Source organism: Caenorhabditis elegans, chromosome II (assembly GCF_000002985.6).
Source record: "Caenorhabditis elegans chromosome II".
In the NCBI taxonomy this organism is placed as follows: domain Eukaryota; kingdom Metazoa; phylum Nematoda; class Chromadorea; order Rhabditida; family Rhabditidae; genus Caenorhabditis; species Caenorhabditis elegans.
Genome location: NC_003280.10, coordinates 4,746,774 through 4,761,327, shown reverse-complemented (window position 1 = coordinate 4,761,327; position 14,554 = coordinate 4,746,774). Strand labels below are relative to the sequence as shown.

Genomic DNA, 14,554 nt, shown 5'->3' with positions numbered 1-14,554 from the left:
GTTCCTAATTCAACCAATTCTTCTAGTCTACCACCACTCTACCATTTTTATTTCTAATTGTCTCCCAAACAACAGATGACGTTGTAGAGATAAGTACTCGATTCGTGACGTCGAGAACGGAAAGAAAAAATGAAGAAGAAAAAAATGACAGCTGAGAACAGATATGGATCACGCACGGCTTGTGTTTTTCTCATCAGAGTCAGTCTTGATGTTCTTAATCAAATTGGAAATTAATTTGGCGAGGAACTTTTTTTCCTGATGTTATTGGTTTTGTTTCTTGTGGGTATGTGGTTCTGAATTTTTGATTTGAAAATCAAAATTTCAGTTAAATCTAGAAAAATTGCCTTCGAGTAGCACCTGAGTTGCCTGCCTACTTCTGAGGCAGGCATGTACACTTGTGTAACTGCAAGCCAAATTATCTAAAAATATTGACAAGTTGGACTACGCTTAAAATAAAGAATATGTAAAGCTTGAACCAAGTTTCAAAAGCAAATTGAGAACTGTAGTACGCCGTCATACCTACCTATTCTATCATAAAAAAAACATTCTATTAAATTGGTACAAATGACCAGGAACTAACTGGTTTCAATTGTTGAATTTATGAAAATTGTAATTAGAAAGATGATGGTGAGGAACAATGGTCAAGAAATGGGCGACGACCCGGAAGAAAGTAAAAAAAAAGAAATGAGAAAGGTTCTAGTTTTTAAATTGGGAATTTCAATGGGTACAGTGTTTTATGGGGCTGTAATTGCATCACGACTGGGTACTGTACAATGTAGAAAAGTATTTTTGTTAATCCTGGGAAAATCATTAATTAAAAACGGCATTCTCCGTGCAGTCAGAAAGAATCTCTGGCTGGATTGAAGACGAACTACGCAAGCGTCTGGATTGTCAATTTAAATAATTGTTTATGTAAAAACAGGCGTAGACAGGCACGAATGCCTGAACATGTTTATTTTCTAATTTTTCGTGATAAAACATGTTTAACGTACAATTTTCATGTTTCTCCTTCAAATTCAACACTAACAAACTTGCCGAATATAACCAAAAAATTATCAAAAACACAAGAAAAAAGGTTCACGAAGTACCGAATCTACACTTTTGTTTTTCATAAAACGTTTTTGCCGTTATTGAATTAGTTCTGGCAGAGACGTCACAGCTAGGGTGACAATTGAATGGATTCCTCAAAAATTAAAACAGAAAAAAAACAAAGTTCTTCAAAAGATTTGAAAACTGATAGCTGTGAGAAACTGTAATTTATAGTAAGCGAACTATACTCAACCTTGAAATTGGAATCATGAGACATTCGAATTATTTGAAGATTTTCATTTCAGATAACAATGACGAATAACATGGAAAAGAAACATGGTAAACATTTGCAAATGTTCACGATTTTTATTCTTTTTGAAAAGTTTTTTTTCGCGGAAGTGGGTGTGAGAATATTTTTGAATAGATTTCGAAACTGAAAGATGGAGAACATGACAGAAAAAAACAATTTTCTCAACTGATAAAAATTGGAACAAATCTGTTAATCATCCTAGGCACATGATAAAACCTTTCTAAGAAAACAGACGTCACTTAAACTAAATAACACTACATATTGCAGAGAATTCAGAAGATGTAATAATATGATAAAAACCGTGATTACTTGATGATTGATCTATTATGTTCATGCAAATCACATTAGCATGTCATCCCTCTTGTTTTCTTGAAAGAGAAAGTTTTAGGGAATTATGGGGGAATTAGTATACTGTACTATTTACACAGATTCATTGTCCCAAATGCAGCTTGAAATGGTGTAAGAATTAATTATATTGGAAACGACAAGTACATGTGATCTTTGGAAATGTTTCATCCAGTAGAAAGTCTCGAAATAAATAGAAAAAAGAAAATAAATATATTTTAAAATTCATTTCACATTCAGATTTACAGGGTTGGTTCTCCTAGTCTGGCTAAAAAATTGTTCCCACCACAGAAGTGTAGAATTTCAATAATATTCTGAAAGAAGCTAATTCCTGTTTCTCACATGATATTTTATCTACCTGTTTCCATGTAAAATTATTTTATACAAATGAACAAATGGAAGAGCTGTTGATTGCTTGTTTGCTAGTTCTATATCGATTTCCAGTGTATTATTATTTCTGTGCAAGTCTTCCAAATCAATTGTAAATTTCGAAAATCGATTGACTTTTTGATTAGTTCTTCTAAAAGTGAAATTATGGCATTTGTGCTCAACGATGAGAACAGCGTTGAGGGAATCGTCATTTGGTTCTCCAAACAAACGGAATTTCCCGCTTCTGGGTATTTCGCTGAAGTTTAATAAATGATCGAAGACTATATCTGAAAAAGTGGTGTTTTTAGTAAATGTAACATGTTTTAGTTTCTAAAACTATATGCATAGGCGAACTTACAGAATCTATCGACCATAGTGACAATGCCGTTAATTGGATATCCATTGCATTTTAATTTGCCATGAATTACAAAGCTTGGATGATCCTTTGCAGAAACTCCCATTTTTGAAATTGCCAAGATAATCAGAAAAACATACAACATATTTACGGAGAGTTTTTCAAAAAGTTGTGATTATTGCTGAGAGTAACTTAACTTTTATAGTACACTGCTCAACATAGTCTTATCATTTTTGAAAAAGGGGTGGGAAAACTATTATCTTCTTTTGTACCAGATTGATATAATTCGTCCTTTTGGGTTTTAAAATCAGGAAAATAAACTAATCTTTACAGATTTTTTTTGCTTGATTTCAGGCGGAGCATTCGAGCATCCTGGTACATACTTCCATCCTCAACTTGGCAACCAACGGTACCTCTTTGGTTTTATCGAAAATTCTCAATTGACCAAATGTTCAAATTGTTCTGTCAAAGTTAATTTGCAATAAAAAAATATTCAGTAGGAGCCTTACAGCATTAAAAGTTTGAACTTTGCAACAAGTGCAAGACTAATACAATTTTTTTGAACTGATCAGAGAGCATTTTCAGTTTCTGTCCCGAAACTCATAGATTATGGATAGAATGAATAATTCCATTCAATTCAAAATTTAAAACCATTCCGAGCACTTTCACTTATTACTTTTTACTATTGTTTACTCTTTTCCGTTATTTCTTTCCAACTGGTCACTGCAATTCCAGAGATAACAAATGTCTTTGTTATAACGTACTACATGTTCCTCCAAACTGACTGCCAATTGACAATCAAACTAAAGAACAAATATATTGTTTAGTACAATAAGTGATAGCGAAAATAATGATGGGTATAAACGTACGCCTGAATGAATCATTATGAAAATAACTGGGAGCTCGTGGTTCTGGCTGCGGAGTACAGATGGCAAATAAGAAGACAAATAACGCCGGAAATTAGTGAAGAGCCAAGTGATCATTCAGGTGATACTGATATATTATTGTATGATAATTTGATGACACATGACGTATTTACAACTGTTCTTTTTGAAATGAGCAATATTTAAATGTATAGAACATTGGCAAAATAGCATAGAGAAGATGGGGGTTGTGCGCTCTTATAAAGACAAAAGAATTGTACTGCTCAAAATTTTTCGACAATTGAATTATAACCAGATTTTTTGGTCAAACATTTAATTTGAATTTTAAATTACATTTGCGTGACGTCACACGATTTCTTGAGATCAAACAGGAGGTGGAGCTCTTGAATTCACTCGAACAAAGTTTTGAACTAAAACCTTTTAATTTGAATTTTTTTTTTGTAGAAAATCTTTGAAAATTGAAAATTACAATGTTTCGCTTCGGCTTGTGATGAATCGGCGGAAACGGGAGTTTTTGAATCACTGAGTGCCTGGAACTTTGCCCACTCATGCTTCTTTAGTCAGTGTGCAAATATATTATGAGTCAGTTAATTTTTATATTGGAATTTTGCTGAATAAATACATTATACGAGCTTGGAGATACAATTGAGAAAATGTAAGCTGAGTAATGAAATTATTGAGGCTTCTTCAGGTTACCGTGCCTAACTAACGTCTATTATAAAAAACGTTGGCAGTAGGTATGCGTGCAGGCGGATAACATAAAAACTCCTGTAATCCAAAAGACAAATTTTTGGTAGCTCTTCTTCTTTTTTCACAGGTCAATTTTTTCTACTTGGCCGCAAAAAAAATAGTGGCCGAGGGTTTTTGTGACACTGAAACATTCTGAAGTTTGACTAAAAATTATCTGAAAAAGTTCCCGAAACAGTCCAATGCTCCGTTTGCAGTTTGGCCGAGTCTGTCTACGTGTCCTTGAACACATCAAACGCGGAAGTTCCTTCATTTGATTTAATTTCGATTTTTTTGGTTCTAAGAAACAATGAGGAATAATTGTTATTTTTTTCATTTTGCTTTCGTTAGTTTTGCTTATTTTTGCAACCCAATGTTATCGCGAACTCAAAAGTATTCCAAAGTAGTACACCAAACTGATGGTAACTCTTTCCCTACTCTCCACCTACTTTTTTGCCAATTGATAAGCGCTCTTTACTAACTTAGCCATTGTACTATAAATACAGAGGACTTGTACACAATTTTGACTCATATTTGAAAAAAAATGATTTTGGCAATTCTATTATTGGTTGTTCCTTTGCTGGAAGTTGCTGCTGGATCTTCAAAGTTTAAAACTTTCAAAATTCGAGGAATGTTAACGTGCCGTGGGGATCCAATAAAAGGGAATATTATAATGGTTGATGATAATTGTGAGTTTTTGATAATTATTATGCGCTTAAAATGAAATAATTTCAGGGTCCTTCACGGATCATCTTCTCAGTGAACGAAAAGTCACTGAAGACGGTAAATTCAGTTTGGCGGGGGAGCCGGACGATGATTGTCTCAACGTGAAGCTCATTGTTCAGCACAGATGCCATGATATGAAAACTGGAAGAAGTGATTCAAGAATTAAAGGATTTTCTGAATTTTCAATTCATTTGGAGGATCTTATCAGAAGCAATTATGATCTAGAAATGAATATTGAGTTGGTGGGAAACAGTGTTCGTATGTCATCTCCTGTTATTCCGGCTTATAAGGCTTGGCTTTATGGAAAACGGTTCGTTTTTTTTTCTATTTATATTTGCAATTATATTACACAGACGCGAAATTTTGCGATTTTTATGCTGAAAATATAGTTTTTCGTCAAATACAAACATTTGTGCGCCTTTAAAGATTACTGTAATCTCAAAGTTTCGTTAATGCTTAATTTTCATCGATTTTATTCAATTTTTCTCAAGATTTGTTTAAATTTTAGTTTTTTTTAGTTCATTTTATATATATAGCTACCTAGTTTATTCATTAATGAACAACTATGAAAAATCCATAAAAATACTACAGCAACAGAAGTTTGAAACTACAGTAATCTTTAAAGGCGCACAACATTTTGCATTTAATGAAAATTTGTCGTGTCGAGACCAGTTACGGTATTATTGGTACAAAAGCGGCAAAATAGGGGTTTCTATGTCAAAACAGCACTGTAAACTGCCAAGCGGAATTCGGAGTCTCGTTTGGCCACGCCCACTTGGTTCTTTGAACGTTTTTGCTTCACGAAAAAATGTCGTGTAGAGACCCAAATATGTTTCGATTTTTAGAATGTTCCTGGACACGATCGAACGCTTCCGGAATCTTAAAATATGGAGCAATGTATAATTTTTTGTTTTCTTGTTCACATACACATATTCTTGTTCTTACGGGTGTTTCTATTGAGAATGTATAAATAAAATGTAGATTTTTTATAAAAAATTTGTATTTATTTAGTTGATTCTGAAAATAAAAACTCAACGACAAATTCATAAACAATCAGTAGAGGGAATGTGGATGGGCAAAATGAAAACTTAGGGGGCGATAAAGTTTTATTATACTCAGAGAACGAATGATTACTATTCACAGGAAGATGGGTGAACTATGCTGGGGGGGGAGGTCATTCTAATATGGGTGAGGCTGGGTGTAATATGATTTAAAAATTAAAAAGAAATCATCAGTTATAAATGGTTAAAATCGAGGGTCTAGTTATGGTAATTACTGTTTTGAGATTAAAAGAGGATGGGAAAAACTTTAACAATCGGCTTCAATGCACACTTCCAGATGGAGAACACAATTGTTCCAGACATCAGTGAAGGAGAGGAGTGAACGGTCGAAGGTTGACGTGGAGCCCGGTAGCCACTGGAGGAAGGAGCGTCGGACGGATGAGTCGGACAGCATTGCAGCCACTGGTCGGCAGTTGATTTTGAATTGATTCTGAAATATTATTATTATTATTATTATTATTATTATTATTATTATCAATTAGAAATCAAAGAAATTAAGAGCAATTATCTGAAATTTGATTTACTTCTGTTTGCCTCAACACTTGCTCCTCGGTTATTCCGAATGTGTAAAGCCGGAAGAAGAGTCTCGAGTGTCTAGCAGTCCTCTCATCCTTCCACGCAAACTCCAGAAGTGCCTTACAGAAACCGTCAAACTCGACAGAAGCCACGTGAGCCAGTTCAGTCGGCAGAATGAGGTACATATCTTGCGTTGGGAAAATACGCTTGACGTTGGCGCAAACGTTCTGAAATGCAGTTGCCGACATCCCACTCTGCTCGAACATTCCCATCGATTCCGCAAAACACGTGGCAATCTCATCGCCGGCCTGCATGTCCACTTCGACGCGTTCGAAGTGATCCCGCTCGTGACGAGGTCTTATAATATTGTGATCCGTCACAAACATCTCATCGAATCGCATTTCTGTGAAGATCCTTTTATTCGACCACATCTCATGATCGATTGAAGAGTATTCCGTCATGAAACGGATATTGATTGATTTAACACGCCAAGCTTTGACAATCCTGTCAATAACCTCTCGAGGATGAGCCAATGTACCCTTTGACCACATACATCTGTCAGAGAACACAAGATCCAGTTGATCACAGTTAACATCTTGGGTAATCATTTTGGTGAGACGACTGAATGCTTCTTCTCTGCTTCCAACCATTGTAACGCAATGAAGAGCAATCTCTGCCAATAATCTGAAAATTCGTATAAAATTCACGACTCTTTGAAAAATTTAAATTACATTTCGGTAACAATCAATTGTTCATACGATTTTTTTCCCAGAATCGGGTTAATTAATGTACAAAATTGCACAGGACCGTAGATGCTCACACGGGAAGCAATTTCCGAGCACACTGCACATCCATTGCACAGCTCGTCGGCGCCTTTGTACGAATTCAGCGAATACCAGTTTCCGTCGAGCAGGCTGTATAAAATGCACTCGTGAATACGTTGATCTGGAGAAGTGAATCCAGAGAAGAGGAGATCGCGAACACGAATTCGAGCCACTGAATTTAAAAATCTGGAAAAATATAAATTTTTGAAGAATTGAAGATTTCCACAAACTCGAAGAATCTGGGCACTTGGGAGAACCACGTCCTCCGGTCATTTATCATAAATGATCGATCTTCAATATCATTTGACTCATCATATTCTGGTTCCTCTTTTTCATCTGCTCCTTCCGGCTGCTGATACGGACACACCTGCACCATTTTAAATTCAGCACGAACTTTGCTGAGAACCACGTTGTTGAATGATCTGCTCACTAACTGAAAGAAATATATTAATTTATTTTTGTGTTGATATTGTCTAAACCCGCAATCGCAAATTATCCAAAATCGATTTGTCGCCATCAACCGTGTATTCGATGATATCGTGGAGAATGTGCTGGTTGCTGAAAACTTTGGTGGCAGCGTCGACTTGAATGTCCAATTTTTTCTGCAAAATGAGAAATAATCAATTATATATCAAAACTGTTGGTTAAAACAAACAATTTTGCGCTTCGGACAGTCATCTTCTTCTCCATCGACAATTGCCTCGTGCAGCTTCTTTCTCAGCTGCATTTCCGTTGGATCTGAAAAAAATAAATTAATGGATTCGTGAAGAGGAGAAAACTAAAAAGAGAAGAACGTTTAATAATACCGAACGCTGCGGGAAGACAGAGTTTGGCAGCCGGCTGGTAGATCAAAAATGTGTTTTAACAATTTTGAGATCACTTTTTTTTTAAAATTTTCAGGTATAATATTTTTTCGGCCTGATTTTTAATTTTTTTTTAAATCAGAACAATCGAAAAAATGTCTAATTAGCTTAAAAACACAAAATGAGAAAGAAAATTTAATTTTAATAATTTTCGGTCTACTTGTCCGAGAGGACTACACAGTGCGTGGTCTAGGAGTTTCTTCAGCCACGGGCGTGGTTTTCAGAACTTGTGACATGAAAATCTGTGAGAAAAAAGCGGAGCATAGATGAAAAACTCTGAGAAAGTGAAAGTAGCTGTGATAAATGTAGCTGTGACAAAAAACACATATTTTCTGAACACTATTTTATTGAAATAAATCTCGAATCTAGTTCACATTCTAGTCCTGTTGCTCCACCGGCGCCACTTTTCTCACGAAGCTACGGACACACTGACTTTTTGCGTAGGTTTTGAGAAGTGAGCTCTGAAAATTATATATTTTGGGTCTTGTCACGAACTCAGTAAATGTATACCATCACACTAGTACGTTCCCTGCGCCAAACGTGATCTTCAACAAGTTCTGTGAACGCTGGATTTGGCTGTAAAATGTAACTTTTCAGTACTCTCAAGATAGGCAAGCAAGCAGAAGTTTCTCCTGTAACAACTTACATTCTCCCGCATGTCCTTGATGAAATCATCGAAGTGAAAGCTGATGATTGTGGCCTGACATGATCCAAGCAAGGTTGTGATCCTGCTGTTGTGAGTAACCAGGAGCATCTGCTTGATGTAGTGCAAGTCCTCATAGTTCTGCAAAAACTACATCAATATGGGTTTCTGGAATATTGTAGCTCACCTGAACAAGTTCTTCCATCATGTGCTTCTCAATTGTTGGGAAAAGCGGGCTAACTTCCAGTGGTACAATCATATCCGAAAGCTCAAGAATTTCCGCCACCATATTTGGTGTGAGCTTCGCCGGTGGATGATAGGTCTCAGTTGAGAGCCATGTGATCACCTGAAGAATTTTGTTGTCAAATTATGATGATGTTGACGCAATTTGGGAACCTGTTACCACACGTTCTCAGCCAATCTGTTTCAATGATTCCCCTCGTGTGTTCTATGGTGAAGTTTTTCTGTTAACATCAGTTGAACACCTTTCTTGTCGATAAGAAGGATAATTTTAAATTGAACTTTGGTATGTTAAAAAGTTGTTTAAGGTTAATTTTGTTTAATAAATATAATGATGCTCGTGCACTTGTGAATAAAGTTTTGCCGGGAAAAAAACTTGCTGGAAAAATCCCACAAATGGTAGAATACTTTTCCGGCATTTTCCAACATTTGGACATTTTTGAGCACTTTTTTAATATTTCCAGGTTATTTTCAGATGAAGAAAATTTTTTTTAGAAATTTATATTCTTGGAAAAACATGTCACACTGGCTCATGTTATAGAATTGCTGGACGGCAATTCTTACCCCTGGTTTGAACAAGTGTATGTACATTCTGGAATAATTTTTCAGAAAATCAATTTTAAATGTTTTATTTCGTACAAATTTATACACAATCGTAAACAATTAAACAAGAAAAAAATATAAACATGAGATGTATAATTGTTGAAGCAAAGCAGTGAGGGGGGAGTTTGTTTGTCAAATTCAATTGAACCCGTAACAATTTTAAGAATTTTTGGTTTTTGGTGGGCAATGTACATAATCAATTCTAGGTCTAAAACGATAGACTACGTCGGAAAATGAACTTTGAATTTAGAATTTCTCTACAGTAGTCGAAGTACTCTTTTGATCTTCCAAATCTTGCTCGGATCTATTGTCAACTTCAGATGTTCCTATTGTCCATTGAGCTGGTTCAGTGCTGGAGAAGGCAATGAAGATCAGATTGGAGACGAAGACAATGCAGAAGATGATTCTGAAAATGGGGAAAGTAGAAGTAGAAGTTTTTGAAATTAAATGTAAAGAAACTTACAAGAAAAGTCGTGTCCATTCGTTGTGTGTATCATTTGGAGCAACAAAGTTAACAAGTAATGGCAGGAACAATCCAACACTTCCATTGTAAAATGCTCTAGCAGTGTAGACAAATGACATATGCTGCTTGCAAACCAGCTGAGCACTTCTTGTAATTCCAACTCCATTCAGTCCATTGGCAACGATCACCAAACTATAGCAGAGTTGCCCGACTGAGGACCATGTCTGTGGGATGAACATGAGGACAAGGAAGCAGATGGCCATTGTGCCCTGGGAAATTGTAGTGGTGACAATTGCAGCAAGACGTTCTCCGAGGAATGAGCAATTGGCTGACAATGGTTGAGCAACAATGCGGGCAATGCAAGAGAAGATGTAAGGAACTGCTGCAGTCCATCCAGTAGTCGAGAGATTGTAATGAAGAACTTTATTGAGATAAGTTGGGCCGTATTGCAAGAAAATGGAGAATCCGATCGTTCCTCCAACTGATGTGATCCAAATCGCCCAGACAGCTGGATCCTTGTGAATTGCGACGAATGGAGTCTTACTCTTCTCAACATGCTTCTCTTCCAATGATTTCCCATCTTCAATTGCCTTCAGCTCTCCCTTTGAAACAAATTTGCTCTCCGATGGTTTGTCAGTGTAGAACACAGCAAACAAGACAATCAGAATAGCTGTAATAGTTCCTTGAGTATAATAAACTGAACTCCATCCTCCCACACTGCACATCAAAGCTGACAGAGGCATGGTTAACAGTGGAGCAATTTGGTAGTGAGCTGCCAGAATAGATACATATGTTCCATTTTCAGTGAGAGTTGACCAGTGACATGTCACCACGGAGACAACGATTCCAAGAATTGCAGTTGGAAGTCCTTGGAAGAAGCGAGCCGCCCAGAAGAACCAAAAGCCATACTGAGTAGCGATTGGCGTGAGGATCGTGGATAGGAATGAGAGCATCGAGCAGATCAGGAATGTTGTTTTAACTCCGGATCTATTGGTCAAAAAGTATAAAATGATAATAGAAGGTAGTGGAGCAATGTAGGCAGCTGAGAATAGAAGATCTTGCTCGAATTTTGAAAAGTTAAAGTTTAAGGATGATGGGAGAATTGTCTCGTTTCTTGATAGGCTTTCTGAAATAGAAATAAAAATCAAATCAGATTGTTGGATACTTGAAATAACTCACCATTATTTGCCTTTTCCTGTTCTTCCTGCATACATAAAACCGTAAAATTATAAACATGAACATTTGCTTGAACAAGAGTCATCAATCCCGTAACTATTGCACAGATGTACCACCTCATTCTTCCTGGAATCTTCTTTTGTTTTGCCTCCACATATTCCTCGTCCGAAAATTGGTGAAGGTCTTCCACGGAAATTGATTTTGAAGCTTTCAGCATTTTGTTTTATCTGAAAATTGGTTTAGTTTTTAAGAGGTAAGAAAAGATCAATACGGCAAGAAGTAGAAGTATGAGGAAGGGAAAAATAAAAATATAAAATAGAAGAAAAATGCAGAGATAGAACGGGAGTGGGGAAGCTTTTAAAAACCCTTACTACAGTAGTCCAGATGACCTTGAGCCAACTCTCTTCTCTCATTGATCATTATCAATATCTTTGGATCACGATGTTTATCAAGGTCATTCCTTTTTTAGTTTGGTAAACAGTTTTGTTTTATTGTGAAACCTTTAACTTAATTAAATATATTGTTCACTATCAGTGCTCGACCCCAATTGCTTTACTTTGCCAGCCAGTATCTCGATTATCGTTAGTTCAATCAAAATACTTTTAGGGGTGATAGACTGTAGAAAATTATTTGAATTATCTGAAAATAAATTTTATTTTCGTTGGAAAAATCGAGAAAGTGCTCAAAATGTGTCCGAAAGTTTATTTTTTGATTAAATAAGTTGTCGATTTTTTTTTCGGCAATTTCTACTTTTAGAAATTTTTTAAAACTGTTCCAACTAAAATAAAATGTATTTTCAGATAAAGAAAATATGTTTCTATATTTTATCACTAGAGTTTAATGAAAAATAGTGGGAGAACATGCCAGACTGGCCCAGTCCTGGTATGGGTGCATAGCTAACTTTACTAGCAAATAGCAAGATTACTTCAATTCAACTAAAAATTAAAAATGTGGAAGTTTTCAAAATACTTCTAAAGAGTTTCCCTTTACTTCTTAAGTTACTGAATTCCAACTAAAACTACAAATATTCAAGATATAAGCTGTAAAAGACAAGAACCTACCTGACCCAAATCTATACTATGTAGGCACCTACTCCTACGTCTGCCTACAACTTCAATTAATGAAAAACAAAAAGAAATTGAAATTAAAAATCTAGAACAAATAAACTTGAGACCTATGCATTGCTTATAAAGTCCAGACTATACGGAAATAAATGGGGGCGGGCACCCGATGCGCGAACTGAGTCATGCTCTCACTCTCTTCTTCTTCATATTCGTAAATCATATACAATCATTTGTACAATTAAAATGACGCCATCTTCATGTTCCATTGTACACTTCTACGTAGCATGGTGGAGAGGCGGATATGATGTGTATGTATGAAGTTGATCGATCAGAGAAGACCAAGTCGCTGAACTTCACGAAACCAAGGCAACAACAACAGAGATCATTGTCTTAAAGGGGTACTGTAGATGGTTTGGCATTTTGGCATCCATGGTGATCAACACATTTGCATTAATTTAATGACACATTTTTCAAAATGTCCCGATCAAAATAAAACTCAAAGATCTTTTTCAACTTTCTCACGGCAAACTTCACGTGAAGATAGATCACCGTTATCAATCGTTTTTCAGTAGAACCCACGTGATTTAATATGACACCAAACAACATTTTTGTAAAGGTCGCGGGTTCATGATCTGTCACAGTCTAGAAGGTTCTCTATTCTTCTTTTTTTTGTTGAAAAGTTAACTAACTAGTTTGATACTTATATACTGGGCGATCTTTTGATAAATCAATTTTGAAATTGAAGAATAGGTCTAACTAATGGACTTCCCATAGGATTGAGTAATTTTCTACACTATTCCAAGACAAAATAAAACTTGAAATTGGAGAAAATTCATCAAATCCAGTGGATTGAATTTAATTTAGAAAGTCATATACTTTTTTCTTCTCTTGTGGAAATACCACTCCCTAGTGACGTAGGTATTCTTTCAAGGCGCCTATGCCTACCTCGTGGGTGCCTAACTATTCGTAAAAAGGTCCTAAAGGTTGATCAAATCCTAAATTAATTATAGAACAATCTGTCAGTTTGACAACTTTTTGTAGTCCCACTAGACACATTTAATGCCCTAAAAATAACTAGTTAAAAGTTGGAAGTCCTTTCAGACACTAAACTGAAAATTCCCTACGCCTGACGACATCTTTTATACAACTTTTAAAGACAAGTCACATGTTCACCTTTAACTTACTGAATTTCATGTTTAAACAAAACAATAATGACGTGGAATATCGAGGAAGGTCATTGATGTAAAGAGACCACCTATATAAAAAGAGATAAAAAGTTATCATTTGAGGAGGCAGTTTATGAGCGAACGACACATTAACATGTAGCAAAAATACGTGTCTGCCTACCTGCCTACAAGATCCATACGCCTACCGCGTGCCTAGCGACCTACGCCTGCATACAAGGTGTGCCAACGCGGTTAAATTCCAATGAAAACTGATGCATTTACGAAAGATTGTCTATCTACTAAAATCAGTTAAATCTCGGGCTTCCAAGTAGGCGCCAAAACGCCTGCCTTGCGCCTTCACACGAGGTAGGGATGTTTGCAGACTGCACTTTTTTTGCCTCAATTAATTAAGCAAGGTTAGAATCTGGAATTTCATTGGTTAGTCTTATAACGGGAAAACAACAAAAAGAAGAATAAAACTATAGTTTATTGCTTCTTTATTAACAAAATCAAAAAGCAATAATTTTTCATTATTTTTTGCCAACTTCTAGATTAAACATTTCTACACGATCTCCATAATCGAGCCAGACATCGTAGAACCATTGACAGCGAATCAAAGATGATCTGATTGAGAATGAATGCGTGTGGCAGCGGAGATTTGTATGCGCGGATGGGCGGCGCGGGAAAAGGGGCGTGACACACACTTGACTACTGTATCGGAATGTGGCACGTGAATGAATCACGTGAATCCACTTTATGCACTTTGACACCTTACGGCTTCTACAGAAGCTTTATTGTTGCAGAAGGGGAATTGATAAGGTAAGAAAATTTAAGAAAAATGAGTGAAAGCAAAGCTTCAAACTGCAAAAGTTTAAACTATAATTTATCAACTTTATAAAATGCGTACTTAAGGACCCAAAAATTTATTATGTAATTATATTACCGGGTCTCGCCACGACAAATTGTTTTATTGCGAAGAGGTTTGCGCCTATAAAGAGTACTGTAATTTTGCTTTTTGGAAGACTAATCAATTTTTGATAGATTCCCGATAAGAATATATTTATTTTTACATTTTTTGTCGTGTCGAGACCGGGAACCGTATTTTTGCCCAAATGTCGGGAAAGTAGAATACATTTGTGCACCCACTTCGGAATGTTAAGATAAAGTAGCAAGAACAAAAATAAATTTCAA

At 36.0% G+C, this 14,554-nt stretch overlaps 5 protein-coding genes across 5 annotated transcripts; 1 reads left to right on the top strand and 4 right to left on the bottom strand.

Moving 5' to 3' along the window:
• Positions 1 to 2,038: 2,038 nt before the first annotated feature.
• On the bottom strand, positions 2,039 to 2,566 carry F26G1.3 (uncharacterized protein; the record flags this gene model as incomplete). The annotated part of the gene is made up of 2 exons (NM_062452.6): positions 2,412 to 2,566; positions 2,039 to 2,340 (listed from the first exon to the last, which is right to left on the bottom strand). The coding sequence occupies exons 1-2, from the start codon at positions 2,512 to 2,514 to the stop codon at positions 2,039 to 2,041; spliced, it is 405 nt and encodes a 134-aa protein (NP_494853.1). The 5' UTR covers positions 2,515 to 2,566.
• A 1,910-nt stretch (positions 2,567 to 4,476) lies between these two features.
• C27D9.2 (TransThyretin-Related family domain) lies at positions 4,477 to 5,787 on the top strand. The gene is made up of 3 exons (NM_062451.6): positions 4,477 to 4,707; positions 4,754 to 5,054; positions 5,590 to 5,787. Exons 1-3 carry the CDS (start codon positions 4,563 to 4,565, stop codon positions 5,645 to 5,647), a joined length of 504 nt encoding a protein of 167 aa, NP_494852.3. The 5' UTR covers positions 4,477 to 4,562; the 3' UTR covers positions 5,648 to 5,787.
• Positions 5,725 to 7,915, bottom strand: C27D9.1 (F-box domain-containing protein). Its single transcript, NM_062450.9, has 6 exons — positions 7,801 to 7,915; positions 7,625 to 7,747; positions 7,376 to 7,578; positions 7,053 to 7,331; positions 6,330 to 7,005; positions 5,725 to 6,235 (listed from the first exon to the last, which is right to left on the bottom strand). The coding sequence occupies exons 1-6, from the start codon at positions 7,870 to 7,872 to the stop codon at positions 6,053 to 6,055; spliced, it is 1,536 nt and encodes a 511-aa protein (NP_494851.2). The 5' UTR covers positions 7,873 to 7,915; the 3' UTR covers positions 5,725 to 6,052.
• A 421-nt stretch (positions 7,916 to 8,336) lies between these two features.
• F41C3.1 (Exocyst complex component Sec8) lies at positions 8,337 to 9,021 on the bottom strand. Its single transcript, NM_001393053.1, has 4 exons — positions 8,839 to 9,021; positions 8,655 to 8,792; positions 8,519 to 8,584; positions 8,337 to 8,469 (listed from the first exon to the last, which is right to left on the bottom strand). The coding sequence occupies exons 1-4, from the start codon at positions 8,938 to 8,940 to the stop codon at positions 8,386 to 8,388; spliced, it is 390 nt and encodes a 129-aa protein (NP_001379731.1). The 5' UTR covers positions 8,941 to 9,021; the 3' UTR covers positions 8,337 to 8,385.
• Positions 9,022 to 9,505: 484 nt separating this feature from the next.
• On the bottom strand, positions 9,506 to 11,360 carry F41C3.2 (MFS domain-containing protein). Its single transcript, NM_062448.7, has 3 exons — positions 11,137 to 11,360; positions 9,958 to 11,083; positions 9,506 to 9,900 (listed from the first exon to the last, which is right to left on the bottom strand). The coding sequence occupies exons 1-3, from the start codon at positions 11,348 to 11,350 to the stop codon at positions 9,741 to 9,743; spliced, it is 1,500 nt and encodes a 499-aa protein (NP_494849.2). The 5' UTR covers positions 11,351 to 11,360; the 3' UTR covers positions 9,506 to 9,740.
• Positions 11,361 to 14,554: the final 3,194 nt, after the last annotated feature.

What these genes read in the sequence shown, in the direction of transcription:
- F41C3.1 (NM_001393053.1), bottom strand. Translation starts at nt 8,940, where the DNA reads ATGGTGGCGGAAATTCTTGAGCTTTCGGATATGATTGTACCACTGGAA. An exon ending in TGATGGAAGAACTTGTTCAG is followed by an intron (nt 8,793 to 8,838) that starts GTGAGCTACAAT and finishes TAGTTTTTGCAG; the next exon opens with AACTATGAGGACTTGCACTA. An exon ending in TCAAGGACATGCGGGAGAAT is followed by an intron (nt 8,585 to 8,654) that starts GTAAGTTGTTAC and finishes TACATTTTACAG; the next exon opens with CCAAATCCAGCGTTCACAGA.
- C27D9.1 (NM_062450.9), bottom strand. Translation starts at nt 7,872, where the DNA reads ATGCAGCTGAGAAAGAAGCTGCACGAGGCAATTGTCGATGGAGAAGAA. An exon ending in TGGATAATTTGCGATTGCGG is followed by an intron (nt 7,579 to 7,624) that starts GTTTAGACAATA and finishes TATTTCTTTCAG; the next exon opens with TTAGTGAGCAGATCATTCAA. An exon ending in AAGTGTTGAGGCAAACAGAA is followed by an intron (nt 6,236 to 6,329) that starts GTAAATCAAATT and finishes ATAATATTTCAG; the next exon opens with AATCAATTCAAAATCAACTG.
- C27D9.2 (NM_062451.6), top strand. Translation starts at nt 4,563, where the DNA reads ATGATTTTGGCAATTCTATTATTGGTTGTTCCTTTGCTGGAAGTTGCT. An exon ending in TATAATGGTTGATGATAATT is followed by an intron (nt 4,708 to 4,753) that starts GTGAGTTTTTGA and finishes AAATAATTTCAG; the next exon opens with GGTCCTTCACGGATCATCTT. An exon ending in GCTTGGCTTTATGGAAAACG is followed by an intron (nt 5,055 to 5,589) that starts GTTCGTTTTTTT and finishes TTCGATTTTTAG; the next exon opens with AATGTTCCTGGACACGATCG.
- F41C3.2 (NM_062448.7), bottom strand. Translation starts at nt 11,350, where the DNA reads ATGCTGAAAGCTTCAAAATCAATTTCCGTGGAAGACCTTCACCAATTT. An exon ending in ACAGGAAAAGGCAAATAATG is followed by an intron (nt 11,084 to 11,136) that starts GTGAGTTATTTC and finishes TTTCTATTTCAG; the next exon opens with AAAGCCTATCAAGAAACGAG. An exon ending in GAATGGACACGACTTTTCTT is followed by an intron (nt 9,901 to 9,957) that starts GTAAGTTTCTTT and finishes CCCCATTTTCAG; the next exon opens with AATCATCTTCTGCATTGTCT.